General features: G+C 55.2%; 1 protein-coding gene across 5 annotated transcripts in view; it reads left to right on the top strand.

Moving 5' to 3' along the window:
- The window catches only part of KNDC1 (kinase non-catalytic C-lobe domain containing 1), a 53,118-nt gene that overhangs the window by 17,219 nt on the left and 22,426 nt on the right, over positions 1 to 13,473 (top strand). For 3 of the 5 annotated variants that reach the window (XM_081074178.1, XM_081074177.1, XM_081074181.1), the window contains exons 8-17: positions 585 to 656; positions 759 to 820; positions 6,492 to 6,650; positions 8,340 to 8,417; positions 8,990 to 9,083; positions 9,582 to 9,744; positions 9,834 to 10,507; positions 10,762 to 10,906; positions 11,972 to 12,060; positions 12,678 to 13,063. In XM_081074178.1, the coding sequence (XP_080930304.1) occupies positions 585 to 656; positions 759 to 820; positions 6,492 to 6,650; positions 8,340 to 8,417; positions 8,990 to 9,083; positions 9,582 to 9,744; positions 9,834 to 10,507; positions 10,762 to 10,906; positions 11,972 to 12,060; positions 12,678 to 13,063 (1,922 nt within the window). The remainder of the gene's footprint in view (positions 1 to 584; positions 657 to 758; positions 821 to 6,491; positions 6,651 to 8,339; positions 8,418 to 8,989; positions 9,084 to 9,581; positions 9,745 to 9,833; positions 10,508 to 10,761; positions 10,907 to 11,971; positions 12,061 to 12,677; positions 13,064 to 13,473) is intronic. The other 2 variants (XM_081074180.1, XM_081074179.1) reach the window with 2 other exon arrangements.

Below are 13,473 nucleotides of genomic sequence, written 5' to 3'. Positions count from 1 at the left end.
GGGGTGACATTGTCCCCAAGGAAGTGAAAATTTGCTGAGGGGACCTTAGACAGCACACGGCTTTGTGGCCCCCCCGAAGCTCATCCCTACCTGGCGGTGTGACAAATCCGTGATCCCTCTGTGGTATCAGCACATCGTGGGGAGTGGGGAGGAGAAACCATGTCGTCTGCGTGACCTCAGGTCCCGTGACCTGCAGACCTTCGGGGAAGTCATGCCGGCCCCAGCCCCCTCCAGGCCCCTCCCCAGGGCCACAGCGTGGGGACCATGTCCTCCCTGCCCCCTCCTCTTCTTTCAACTTCTTTTTGTTTCCTGCATAGTGTGTCCCCAGCAGCTGCAAGGCAGCTCTGGGGTGATGGGGGCAGCTCAGGGGTCCCCCATGCCTTGTCCCCCTGGGCTATCGGCCTGGGGCCTCTGGGAAGGCGAGAAGGCTGAGCCAGTGCCCTGACCACCGTCCTGTGTCCTGACATCCCCTGGGTGACCCGGGGGCCTTGGGTGGTCTGCCTTACCTGACCACATGCTGCAGGCCTGGGAGAGCAGGGTCCCTGCAGTGAGCCTGGCCTCCCTGACCTCACCTCCTCTTGCAGCCTACTTGTGTCCGGACTCTGTGCTGGTGGCTGAAGACGGGACTGTGCTCTTCGGGCTGCCCCCTGTCAATGGTGGGTACGCGGCTTGGGCTTACCCTCAGGGCTGCGTTCCAGCACTGCCAGATGGTCGGCAGACAGGAGGGCTCAGCTGGGCTTTGTGCTTTTCTCTCTCAGGGACTTACAGCTCCTTCTTCCTGGCTCCCGAGGTTGCAGAGCAAAAGCTGGTGACTGAAAAGGTACCTGACCCCCATTCTTTCCTGTGGCCCCCACCAACCCCCCACCCTCAGTGGTGCCACCCCCTCTTATCTTATCCAGAGGTCCTGCGGGGGAATGGCAGGAGAGACATGGGCTCGGGGAGTCAGGGTGGACCCCACATGCAGCAGCTGCGACCAGAGCCCTGGCTTTTCCTGGGCACCGTCCCCACAGGTGGTTCCCTGGCACGCAGTGGCTCTGACAGCGTCACCCTGAGATGGGACTTCTGTGTGGACAGCTCCAGGCAGGGAGTGCTGGCTTGCCAGATCCCACAGCTGAACTTTCAGGAATCTTTGCAAGGCACTGGTTAAGTTGCACATCTTATAATTAAATAAATTATGTTCAGAACCAAGGTCAAGCGTCCGCACCAGGAAGGTGGAAGAGATGTAATTTCCCCTCGAAGCATACCGGGAAACCCCCACAATAAGACTGAGGGGTGGAGAACCCAAGGCAGCCTGACCAGGGGCCTCCCCAGGACGGCACAGCAGGGGTGCACTGCATTTTCGTCCTGCCTCAAAGGTGGAGACGGGGACATGGCACCAAAGAAGCCTCACCTGGAAAACACCAGCAAAACCACCAGCAGGAGCCCGAGCTCTCAACCAGAGGAGGGGGCAGGCCAGAAAATGCCAGTGGGGGGCTAGACCCACCCCTACCCATCAGTAATGAGGAGAACGCCCGCAGCTGGGGTGGGGTTGCAGGGGGCCTGGAGGCCCATTTCCCAGCATTCATGAATCCACCCTCACCCCACGGTGTGAATGGAAGCAGCTGGGGAACTGGAAGTCCCACCCCCATCCAGCAGGCCCCCTTCTTGGGTATCAGTGGGGGCCAAATGCAGAACCTGGGCTTCTCTCCCCACGTGGCAGTGCTGAGGTGGTGCCCCCTCTTCCTGCCAGAGTAGTATCGGAGAACACCAGCTAAAACAGTCCAGATAAGAGCCAGAGTTGTAACATGAAAAGACCCAGGTTTCTATCAAAAATCACCTGCTGTACCCAGAACCAGGAGGGTCTCGTACTGAGCGAATAAAGGCAGTCAGTAGGTGCCAACCCTGACATTTATGGTTAACAGCTAATGCAGTGCCAAGAGGGAAATTCCTAGCACTAAATGCATATATAAGGAAAGAAGTAAAGTCTCAAGTCAGTTACCTAAGCTCCACCTCAAACGTAGAAAAAGAGAGCAAGATAGCTCCAGAGAAAATGGAAGGAAATAATAGATGAGAGTGGAAATCCATGAAATAAACACAGAGACAATAAAGGAAACCAGTGACAGCAGAGCTGGTTCTTGGGAAAGATCAACAAAGTAAACAAACTTTTAGCAGAACTGACAGCAAAAGGAGACATAATTAGCAACATCAGGAATGGCACGGGAACCCCTGCAGACACTGCAGACATCAAAAGACTAACGATGGAGTAGCACACACAGACTCAACGGACAGACTCTACAGAAACATAAACTACTGCAACTCATCTAGTATGGAACAGCCCTGTAACTATTAAGGAAATTGTAACTTTAAAACTCAGAAGAAAAAGTAGGCCCAAATGGTTTCACGGGAGAGTTACACCCAATGTTTAAAGAATTTGCACCAATTCTACACAGTCTTTTCCACAAAACAGAAGAGGAGAGAACACATCCCAATCTATTTTATGAAACTAATATTACCCTGATGACAAAACCAAACAAGAACAGTACAAAAAAAATGTATATATAGGCCAATATCCCTCATGAATATAAAGGCAAAAATCCTCGACAAAATGTATGCAAATAGAATTCAGCAATATGTAAAAACAATTATGCATCATGACAGAGTGGGTGTTATTCCAAGCCTGGTTCAATATTTGAACACCAGTTCTTGTAGTCTAACATATTAACCAACTAAAGAGAAAGTCCTATGTTCTCATTAATTGATGCAGAAAAAGCACTTGATAAAATTCAATGCCCATTCCTGATTTTCAGAAACTCAGAAAAGTAGAAAGAAGAAAAATCCTCAACTTAATTAAAGAGCATCTAAAAAAAAACAAAAAACCCTACAGCTAACATCATACTTAATGGTGGAAGACTAGATGCTTTGCCCCCAAGACTGGGAACAAGGCGAGGACGTCCACTGTCACCTCTCCTGCTCACCATACTGCTGGAATTCTTGCCACAACGATAATGCAAGAAAAGCAAGTAGAAAGCATAAAGGCCAAGAAGGAAGAAGTAATGCTATTTCAGATCACAATTTTCTACATAGAAAATTCCAAGGAATCTACCAAAAGACTCCTAGAATTTATAAGTGAGTTCTGAAAGGTCACAAGACTAAGATAAACATTCAAAATTAATTATTTTATTTCTATATAACTGCAATGAACATGGGAACACCAAAATTTAAAATGGTTACATTTAATATTACTCAAAAAAATGAAATACTTAGATAGTAAATCTAACAAAGCATGTACAGGACATATATGAAAACTGCAAAATGCTGACGAAAGAAATCAAATAAAATCTTTGTGGTGGAGGGCTAGGCAAAGAGGCTTTAGACTTCACACCAAAATCACTAAACAAATTTTTCCAGAAAAGGAAAAAATGGTTAAATTGAACTTGATCAAAATTAAAAACTGACCAAGTGGGATATTATTCCATGTATGAAAGGCAGACTTAGCCTTCATACATTAATTGAAAATCTATTAATGTACTCCATCACATCAATAGACCAAAGAACAAAAATTATATGATCATATCAATAGATACCTAAGTTTTTGACAAAATCCAATACCCATTCACAATTAAAGCTCTCAGCAAAATGGGAATAGGGGAGAACTTTCTCAACTTGATAACATCTACCAAAAACCTACTGGTAACAAAATTAATGATGAGAAAATAAATGTTTTCCCTAAAATTGGGGAAAAGGCAAGGATGACTTCTCTCACCACAACTATTCAGCGTCGTACTGGAAGTCCTGCTAATGGAATAAAACAAGAAAAAGGAATAAAAGGCTTATAGATCGAAAGGAAGAAATGAAACTGCCTTTGTTTGCAGATGACATGATTGCCTGTGTAGAAAATCTTAAAGAATCAACAGAAATCTCCTGGAACTAATAAGCAATTATAGCAAGGTCACAGGATAGAAGGTTAACATACAAAAGTCAGTTGCTTTTCTGTTTACCAGCAATGAACAATTGGAATTTGAAATTAAAAACACAATACTATTTACATTAGCACCCCAAAAATGGTGCTGTGTATAAATATAACAAATTGTGTATAAAGTCAATGTGAGGAACACGACAGAACTCTGAGGAAACCAAAAATAAATAAATGGAGAGCGAGCCCACGTTCATGATTAGGAAGATGCAGTGTTGTCGGCGTGGCAGTTCTTCCCAATTTGATGTATAGGTTCATTGTAATTCCATTCAAAATCCCAGCAACTTACTTTTTTGTGGATATCGACAAACTGGTTCTGAAGTTTCTATGGAGGCAAAAGACCCAAGTAGCCAGCACAGTATTGAAGGAGAACAAAGTCAGAGGACTGACACCACCCGATTTTAAAACTTACTGTAAAGCAACAGTGTATTATTGGCAAAAGAATAAACAAATAATTAGATGGCACAAAACAGCCCAGAAATAAACCCACTCAAATATAGTCAACTGGTCTTAGACAAAGGAGCAAAGACAATTCAATGGCGAAAGGACAGTCTTTGCCACAAATGGAGCTGGAACAACTGGACATCCCCATGCAAAAAAAAAAAAATCTTGACACAGACTTTATGCCTTTCACAAAAATTACCTCAGAATTGATCAGAAACCTAAGTGTAAAAGGCAAAGCCATAAAACTTCCAGAAAATGACATAGTAAATCTAGGCAAAGCGTCATCCATGAAAGAAAAAAATGATGTTAGACTTAATTAAAAACTTCTGCTCTGCAAAAGGTACTGTTAAGGGAATGAAACGACAAGCCACAGGCTGGGGAAATATTTGCAAAACACCTCAGATAAAGCGCTTGTATCCCAAATACACAAAGAACCCTTAAAAGTCAGCAATAGGAAAACAAACAGCACGATTAAAAAGGGAGAAAAGATCTGAGCAGGCCCCTCACCAAAGAAGACATCACGGCAAACAAGCACGTGAAGAGATGCTGAACTTATGTGGCCTTTTGGAAATGCAAGTCAAAACAATGAGGTGCCGCCACACATCTGTTAGAATGACTGAAACCCCAAGCACTGAGTGTCACACGCGGGCGAGACACCCTCATCACGGCTGGGCTCACGCAAAGGGCACCGCCACTTGCAAGGCATTTTGGCAGTTTCTTACAAAACTAAACATGCAACTACCATACAAGCCAGAGGTGGCACTTCCAGGCATTTATCCTGGAGAATTGTTCACACAACATCCTCTCCGTGGATACTTATAGCAGCTTTATTTGTAATCGCCCCACACTGGAACAACCAGAGGTCTGTCTGTCGGCAGGTAAGTGGGTAAACACAGCAGCAGGAAGAGTGGAGCACATGCGACAACCTGGATGGGTCTCCAGGTAGTGCTGCCGAGCCCCAAGGGCTACGTGCTGTGTAATTCCATATATGAAATGACAAAACCACAGAAATGGAAACAGATGAGTAGTCGCCAGGGACTAAAGGGGAAGGCAAGGACGTGTGGCTTGGGGCAGGGGCACTCCTGACCCTGAAGGTGGACGTGTCCTGTGTCTGGATGGTCAGTGACCATGGCCTGCTAGCGATGTGCAGGTTTCACAAGACGCCACCATCGTGGTGAGGGCACGTGAGCGTCTGTGTTGTTTCTACAACCGTAGGTGGATCTACAGTTACCTCAAACTAAAAGCTTTATTTTTTAAAAAGTTGATAAATACTCAAAACGAATAACTTCAGCTCATTTTGCTGTTTTCTGCTGCTGCGGTGGCATCTCTGCAGCTCATGGCCAGGCCGCACTCACACACCACCTGGCCACGTGGGGACTTACACCGTGGGCTTCATCAAGTGCTACGTTCAGGGCTCCACTGGCGTTTGTCAGCTGTGTGGGCTTAACGGAGGTGACGGAGGCAGCATTGATGCCGCATGGGACTCACAGGGTCTGGCTGCAGCTGCTCTAAAGCCTGAGGAGCAGCTTCTTTGTTCCACACCTGCTCTGATACAGGAAGACGCTGCTCAGAACCAGCGAGGCTTCGGCTGCGTTTCTTGTTTCCCTTTCATCTTCCTTATTGAGATGAACGAAAACGGGCTAGCACGCAGGTTGGAATCGCCTGCTGTGCACAGAGTTAGGTGGAAATCGAACCGTTCAGTGAGAATCGGTTGGCTCTATGAAGCTTACAAAAAAGAATTACCCCCCTTTTATTTATTTCTTACGTATTTTTTTTTTTACCTTTCTTTTAAACTGTGTGCTATGCACTCCTGACATCAGTAAGACTTAGAACAAACTTACGAGTGTCCCACAGGCACTTTGGTTCTGAGAGCCTGTTTGTTAACCATTGAGCAGCACAGCCCCAGTTCAGGAAACCCCTCAGCCACCCGGGTTCCTGCCTTCACCTTTGTGAGGAGAGGAAAGGTGGCAAGTCCAGCCGAGTCCTTGGTCGTGGCCATTGGCCCTTAAGTGTTTGAGACCTGCAGACAGGTGTTCAACACGCATATGGGGTCCCGGCAGGTCTGCTGAGCACAACCGGCTTCTCTCCCCTCCAGGCCTCGGTGTACTGTGTGGCCGCGGTCCTGTGGATGGCAGCCAAGTTCAGCGTTCCCCGAGACCACAAGCTGGCCCTGCCACGCCGGCTCAAAACCCTCCTCCTGCACATGGCCAGACGCAGTGCCCATGAGCGGCCATCGGCAGCTGAGGCCATCAAGGTAACCAGGCTGCATGCAGGGCCTGGGCCGTGCCCACAGGGGAGGGCAGCCGCATGTGGCTTCTCGTTTCCAGGAAAACCCAGCATTGGGTGGTTCAGTTGTGGACAGTGGCATGGGGTCTTTGCTGCCCACCACCCCAGCATTCCCCCAGCTGCCTGGCCAGACAGTGGGCACAGGTTGTCCTGGGGTCACCCCCGCCCCCTGCCCTGGGACCCTACCAGAGAGGAGCAGAGCAACCCCCCAGACCGCCTCCCCTCCCCATCTGGTCTCTCTGGGCTGGGGCCAGCGGGACTGGGTCCTAACTCTCCTCCCAGGTGGCCTATGACTGTGTGTGCCGACTAGCACTGGACAATGGCAGGGCCCACTGTTGGTTCAGTGATCAGGCGGCTGTGGGTCCTTCTAAAAGGAGAGGCCGTGTGCAGGCGGGTGAAGGAGAAGCTTTGGGCGGGGGGCCTGGGTGCTCTGTCAGGTGAGGATGAGATCTGGGGTCAGAGGTGGAAATGGATCTTATTCAGTAACTACTGACATGGGGGAGAGCTTCAGGGCTCAGGTGGAAATGCAGGGAGCGTGAGCCCGCTGTGTCTGCTGCTGGCAGCCATGGAAACACACCCATCTCCCGTGGAGCCCAGTCCTGACCACGGTTTCAAAGGCGCAATCCCTGGGTTGTAGGACATGCACACACGTCACCAAGCCGACGAGGGAGGGTGCGCGGCAGTCAGCCTGTTAGCGGATGCTCCAAGAAAGAGAGGCCACGCCTGTGCCGACTACTGGAAGGAACAGAGGGTGAACTTTCACAGCCTCGAGCTTTTCCAGACAGGAGCCCAGAGCCAGATGGGTTGTTCTCACCAGTTCTTTCATGGTTCTCGCTGGCATTGGGCTCCGTTATGAAATGACAGTATTTGTGAGTGTCCCTTAAGCGGGGGCTTAAGAAAAAGAATCTTTGTCCTCCCATTCAGTACTGTCTGCAGCCCAGTGAAAAGCAGAGCATCTCGTCGGTGATGTTTCTCAGTATGAGGTGCTTGAGCCTGTGACAGCCAGCGCCCAGGGGCTGGCTGCATTTTCAGTGTCCCACACAGCCTGACTAAGGGCAGTCAGAATCTCTTCTGGCAAAGGCAGGGTCAAGTGACAAACACGTGCTTAAGCCCCTGGCGGGGGCTCGAGGCCACATCTGCATTTATCCTGCAGGCGGCCACTGCCTCATTGTCAAGGTCACAAATCCCATTCGTTGTGATTGTCACGGGATTTTTCTCGTCTGTTTTAGGTTGCAGTCAGGAGGTGTGTGAGAGAGAGAGAGCACAGGCTGATTGATTCTGCCCTAATTCTGCCATAGTTCTGTAGTCCTCAAAGGGGCGAGCCAGGAAGGCCATGTGTCCTTGTGTCTGTCTCCAGCTCTGGGGCCCGACAGCCTGCAGCCCACCCCTCCATGCAAGTGGCTGGCAGCCAGGCAGGGTGGGGAGGCCGTGGCCATTTCTGTGCAGTTTGTATTCCCAGCTGAAGATAGCCCAGGAGGACAGCTACTCGGTGCGTGGACGCTGAATATCCTGATGGGCTGCCTGAGGCCGGGCCGCCTGCAGGGTCGTTCAGGGCACGCTCTGACGGTTCCTGTCCAGCCTGGCGTGAAGTGGGGCCGGCGCCCAGCTGCCCGCACCTCCGTGTGTCAAGACACGTGGCCTGTGTCCTTGATTTCAGGTGTGCAGCACTTACCTCCTTCAGCGTGGCATGGACAGCAGGAAGATCTTAGCGCACCTGAGGGCGTCCACCTATAAGGTAAGCCAGGATCCCAGGGCTCAGCTGCGGGCCTGTGCCTGCCCGGGGCCCCGGGAACAGGAGCACCCTCGTTTTCACTGCTGATTGTACAGGGGTGTGGAGTTTAGGGAGGACAGGTGACTGACATAGCGTTCTCTGCTTTCCCCACTGTCCTGAACGGCAGCCCCACGCCCTGGCCTCTGCTGACTGCCGGGCATGTGTGAGTGCTTTTCACCCGGTGCGGGGGACAAGGGGACATCACAGCGGCCTGCACACTGACCTTCAAGTAGCTACATTGTTTACAAATGTGCTTGTCAGCTTCCTGAGCAGCCGCCCAGGGGGACCACATAGGGCGGTGACAGGTCCCTCTGACAGCAGACGGGCACACACCGCCCCCCAGAGTCTCGGACAGGACGCAATCTTCCCACACCCGAGAAAACTACCAAATCCTTGTTGACTTGGGAAACAAAGTGTCCCAAAGGCTTCCGCTGCAAACAGCAACAGACCCAGCTGAGTAGGCGTGGGCGGGAGCTGCAGGTGGCCACTCTGGCCCATGTCATCCCGACTGGGGGCCATCGTGTCCTGCTACCCAGGTTTACCAAGAGGAAGAGAGCATCAGTCTCCAAAACGCTTTCTCGGTGGGTGAACTGGAGCCCAGCGCAGCGCCTGCTCCTGTGCCCAGCTCAGGTGGGTCCCCCGGGACCAGCCTCCCAGCCCAACGGGCCTCTGCTGCTGTCCCAGCAGAGTGTGGCCCCAGGAGTGCTGTCGGAGTGGACACACATCTGGACATTGCCGGACCTACCCCTGGCTAGCCTTGCTCCTCCCTCTCTGCCTCCCAAATTCCCTCCCATCTCAGCTGCCAGAATGGATGGCTCCCACCCCTGCGCTGCCAAACCTTCCACATCCTTTGTTCTCGTCCTGCTCCCTGTCCCCTCCCCAGAGCCCACGGTGTCCCGTCTCAGGCACCCACCTCTGTCCTGGGTTTCCCATCACCCTGGCCTCCCTCCTGGCTCCAGCCGCCCGGGGCTCAGGCCTCTCACCTTGTGTTCGGAGGTCCTAGTGTCTCCCAGGGCTTTCAGGCCGTGGGAGGGAACGTAGCTCCCGCTCTGGGCTAGAGGAGCAACCTCAGCCTCCACATGGTGGGGAGTGGCCCCCCGCCCACACTCACCCCACGCTGGTCCCCAGGCTCTGTGCAGGTCAGCGGGGACACCAGGCTTGTAGCCGTGGAGGGGCCTGTGCCCAGCCACCCCTCCTGCTGCGAGGGCGCCTCGGAGCTGCCAGTGGCGTTCACCTCCACGGCCACGCACTTCAAGCCCATCATCCTCACCCCAGCATCTGGTGCAGCCAGGTGAGTGGCAGGTGTGGCCAGGGCCAGGGTGGGGGTGGGAGCAGGACTGAGGAACCTCCTGAGTGCCTGTCCTTCCCCCCTGCTCTCAGGGACGTGCTTGCCCTGCCCGCAGACACGGCTGAGATGCCACAGGAGAGGAGAGGCTGGCTGGCCGGGGATGTCGATGGAAAGAAGGCCCCTGACCAGCCGGCACCTGGGCCCGGACCACAGCACACAGCCCCAAAACCCCCCAGAGAGTTGGTGCTGAGAGATGCAGCCCAGGGTGCTGAGAGATTCTGCCCCCCAGCTCCCACCTCATCGGCAATGCCCCAGACTTCTGCCCCAGCCCCGTCCCTGCAGGCACAAGAGCCACCGCAGGAGCAAGGGCCAGAGGAGCAGGTCCCACCTGGAGCCTCTTCTGGAGGCCTCGGGCCCCGCCCCCCAGGGCCCACCACAGCCCGCCATGGCCCTTGGCGCCCGCCCAAGCCGCCCAGGAGCAAGGCCACCGAGGGCTCCCCCTCGGCCCCACACACCCACTCCCTGGTCGGGGCGAGTGCCAGCAGCCCCAGGAGCCCGCCCATCAGGGAGCAGGATGACCAGGCCCCAGACAGTCGCTCCGAGCGGCCCCGGCCAGCAGACCGCAAGCTGTGTCCATCCAGTGTGGACGCCTCACCCATCCCGGAGAGGGCGGCCTGCCCATCACTGCAGGAGGCCACACGCCTCATCCAGGAGGAGTTTGCCTTCGATGGCTACCTGGAGAACAGGCTGGAGGCTCTGATCATGGGTACCAGGGGGACACAGGCCCTGGAAACACCCCAGACCGGGCTGGGGGGAGGCTCAGAGTGAGGGGGCTCAGGCCACCACAAAGGGGTTCCACTTATAGCTGCACAAGGAGCCGGTCCCCAAGGCTCATCTGGCCTCAGCCCAGCTGCCCTCCCCACCCCCAGCTCCTGAGACCAGCCTCGCTGGTTTGTAGAGTGTGGGAACCCAGAAAAGTGCCCACATTTTAACTTTCTCTGATCATTTTTGCAAAACCAGGGGAATATATTTATGCTCTGAAAGACCTGACCTACGCCACTTTCTGTGGGGCCATATCAGAGAAGTTTTGTGACCTCTACTGGGGGGATAAGCTGCTGCAGAACCTTTTCAAAGTGGTGAACGAGAGGACCTCGCCCTCCAAGAAGTAAGTGTCCCCCCTGGGTCCCAGGCAGCGCCTCTGCAGGACAGCGCCTCTGCAGACCCTCCTGTGTGCACGGCCTTCTGGCTCCTGGAGTCCAGCTCAACAGCCCCCCAGAGCGGCCGCCCTCTGGGACCCTCTCATGGCCCACAGCCCACCCTGCTCCCACCGCTTTCCCTTCTGGCTCTGGGCCCCTTTGGGAGGAAAGGGGGACCTGTGAGGTCACGGCGCCAGGAGGCCCCTGCCCGGGGACCAGCTGGAGGACCCCCCCACAGGAAACAGCGTCTGCCCTCCCCCTCTGTCCAGGCCAGGGCTGGGTGCCAGCTCCCCTCCCAATATTAGAAGGTGGGGTGGCAGCTGCAGGACAGGCGGGTTCCCTCTGCCTCTCCTTCCCCCAGCCCCCAGCCCCCCTCACAGGCAGCACCTGGTACTCCTTGATACCAGGGCTTAGCCCACCCCCCAGGGCTGCAGAGGACCGTGTGGGGACCCCTGGGCAGCCTGTGCCTGGAGCACCCCAATGCCCTGACATGCAGCCTCACTGCCCTTACCATACCGGGTGGTAAGACAAGCGGCAGCTGGGCTTCTGCGTGGGAGCCGTGGGGCGCCCGAGGCCTGCGTGGTCAGCAACACCCCAGCACCTGTCTCTGCCCGGCCCTCCTGGTCCCGCACACTCAGTGAGGGGAACACATTCTGCTCTGCGTCCCATGAGGCCGTGCTTTTCCATAGCACTGGGGTGGGCGGGCGTCTGGGGACCCCAAGAAATGAACACACAGGGAGCCTGTGCCCAAGGCTCCTCTTCGCCTGGGAGGAGGGTGCTCCACGACTGACAGCGACTTTCTCTCGGGTCACGGGAAGTGTGGGCACAGAGGGGAGCTGCCCACCTGGGGGCCTGTGCTGGGCAGGTGTGCGGGCGGGGCTGGGGGCCGGTCGCTGAGGGGTCCCAGTTCAGAGCCAGTGCTTACAGTGTAGGCGCTGGGGGAGGCGGTGCCAGTGCCGAGGGAGCTGGGGCTGTGGGGCTGTGGGGAGGGGCAGCGAGGGGATGGGCTGCAGTGTCCTCCATTCTGATGACAGCGCTTCTGAGGACGCTGTGTCCCAGCCAGAGCCCCTCGCACTGACTGGCTGTTCACCATCCAGCAAACGGCCCTCGCCGCTCAGAGCAGGTGAGAGATGGGGCTCCATGCGAGTTCATCTTGACCTTCCTGGTGTAGCTGGAAAATCGTCCCTTTACCCTGGGGTGCCCCAGAGTCCCCAGGACGGGGGGGCGGGGGAGTCTGCACTGTGAGGGGGGCATTCTCCCCGGGCCAGCAGGTGAGTGGCAAGCAGGTGATCTTGGGGGGAGTGTTGAGGAAGCCGATGGGCTGTTGGGGGGCACCTCCTGCTTCCTGGACTCACTGGCCAGCAGCTCGGTGACAGGGTGGGGGCACGTGGCTTTAGGGACCAGTCTGCATGACCACGGTCACACATGTGGGCCTGTTGGAGTGAGGTCAGGACCCTCATCTTCACTCACCGCCAAGTGGAAACTCCCGAGGACGACACATCACCTTTGCTGGCCCTTCCTGCACAGACGGACTCGCTGCTTTTTGTGTCCATCTGTCTGCAAAGAGCTCAGAGTTCCCTTAAATCTCCACTCTCACGTCCACCCCACTTGACAGCCAGGTTTGGGAGGGGACCCACCCTGGCATCCCGAGGGCCTGGCATCCCTGCCTGGGTGCAGGCAGCCTCTCGGTCCCAGTTGGTGACGGCTCCGTGTGCCCTAACCACTTGCCTTCCTGTCCAGGGAGGGAGAAGCTGGCCGCTCACAGCAGAGCACCCTGCCCCGCGCCCGTGCTGGCCAGCGTGGACCCCGATGAGCTCTCCCGCGGAAACTTGGAGGTGGGGTTTCGGCCTCAGAAGTCAGAAAAAGCCGAGAGTGAGCCACGGCCGGAGGCAGGAGAGGACCGGCAGCAGGTGGGGGGCCGGGAACCAGCCAGAAGGGCCTCCGGCTCGGAGGCAGAGGCCCAGCTGCCCAGGCCTAAGGGGGGCGGCCCAGCCGAGACCCAGACCTGCAGCCCGGGCTGGAGCAGCGCCTTCTACGAGGCCAAGTGCTTCGGTGCCGACGTCCACAGCTACGTGGAGGAGCTGGGGCTGTGCAGAGCTGGCGGGGCCCCCGACACCTCGAGTCCGGTGAGTGCTGGGCCTCCGGCCACTGCTGTGGGGTCAGGGGAGCAAGGCCCACGTTCACACAAGCATTCCAGGTCACTCAGGTGACAGTCTCTCCCTCTGACCCCCACCCCCACCCCCACCCCAGTGACCTGCCCGCCGGCCTGGGCACCCACCACACACATCCTTGGAGTAGTGCTTGTCTGCACGTGTCCTCCCCGTGCTGGGGCTGGAAGTGGCTTCTCTCCTTATTAGCAGAGCATTTGGTGGGGAGGTCACCTGCCCCACAGGCTTGGTCAGGGGGCAGTGGTTCTGGCGGTGACAACAGGTGCCGCACCCTTGGCCCAGTCAGCCCTCCAGGCTCCTGTCCCTGGGCAGCATCATGTGAGATGAGAGGAGACCCCACAAGCACCTGCCCTTGGCAGGCAACTCGG

This window comes from Rhinolophus hipposideros (assembly GCF_964194185.1).
Source record: "Rhinolophus hipposideros genome assembly, chromosome: 15".
NCBI lineage: Eukaryota > Metazoa > Chordata > Mammalia > Chiroptera > Rhinolophidae > Rhinolophus > Rhinolophus hipposideros.
The sequence above is the reverse complement of the archived record's forward strand: the minus strand, read 5'-3'. Positions and strand labels throughout refer to the sequence as shown.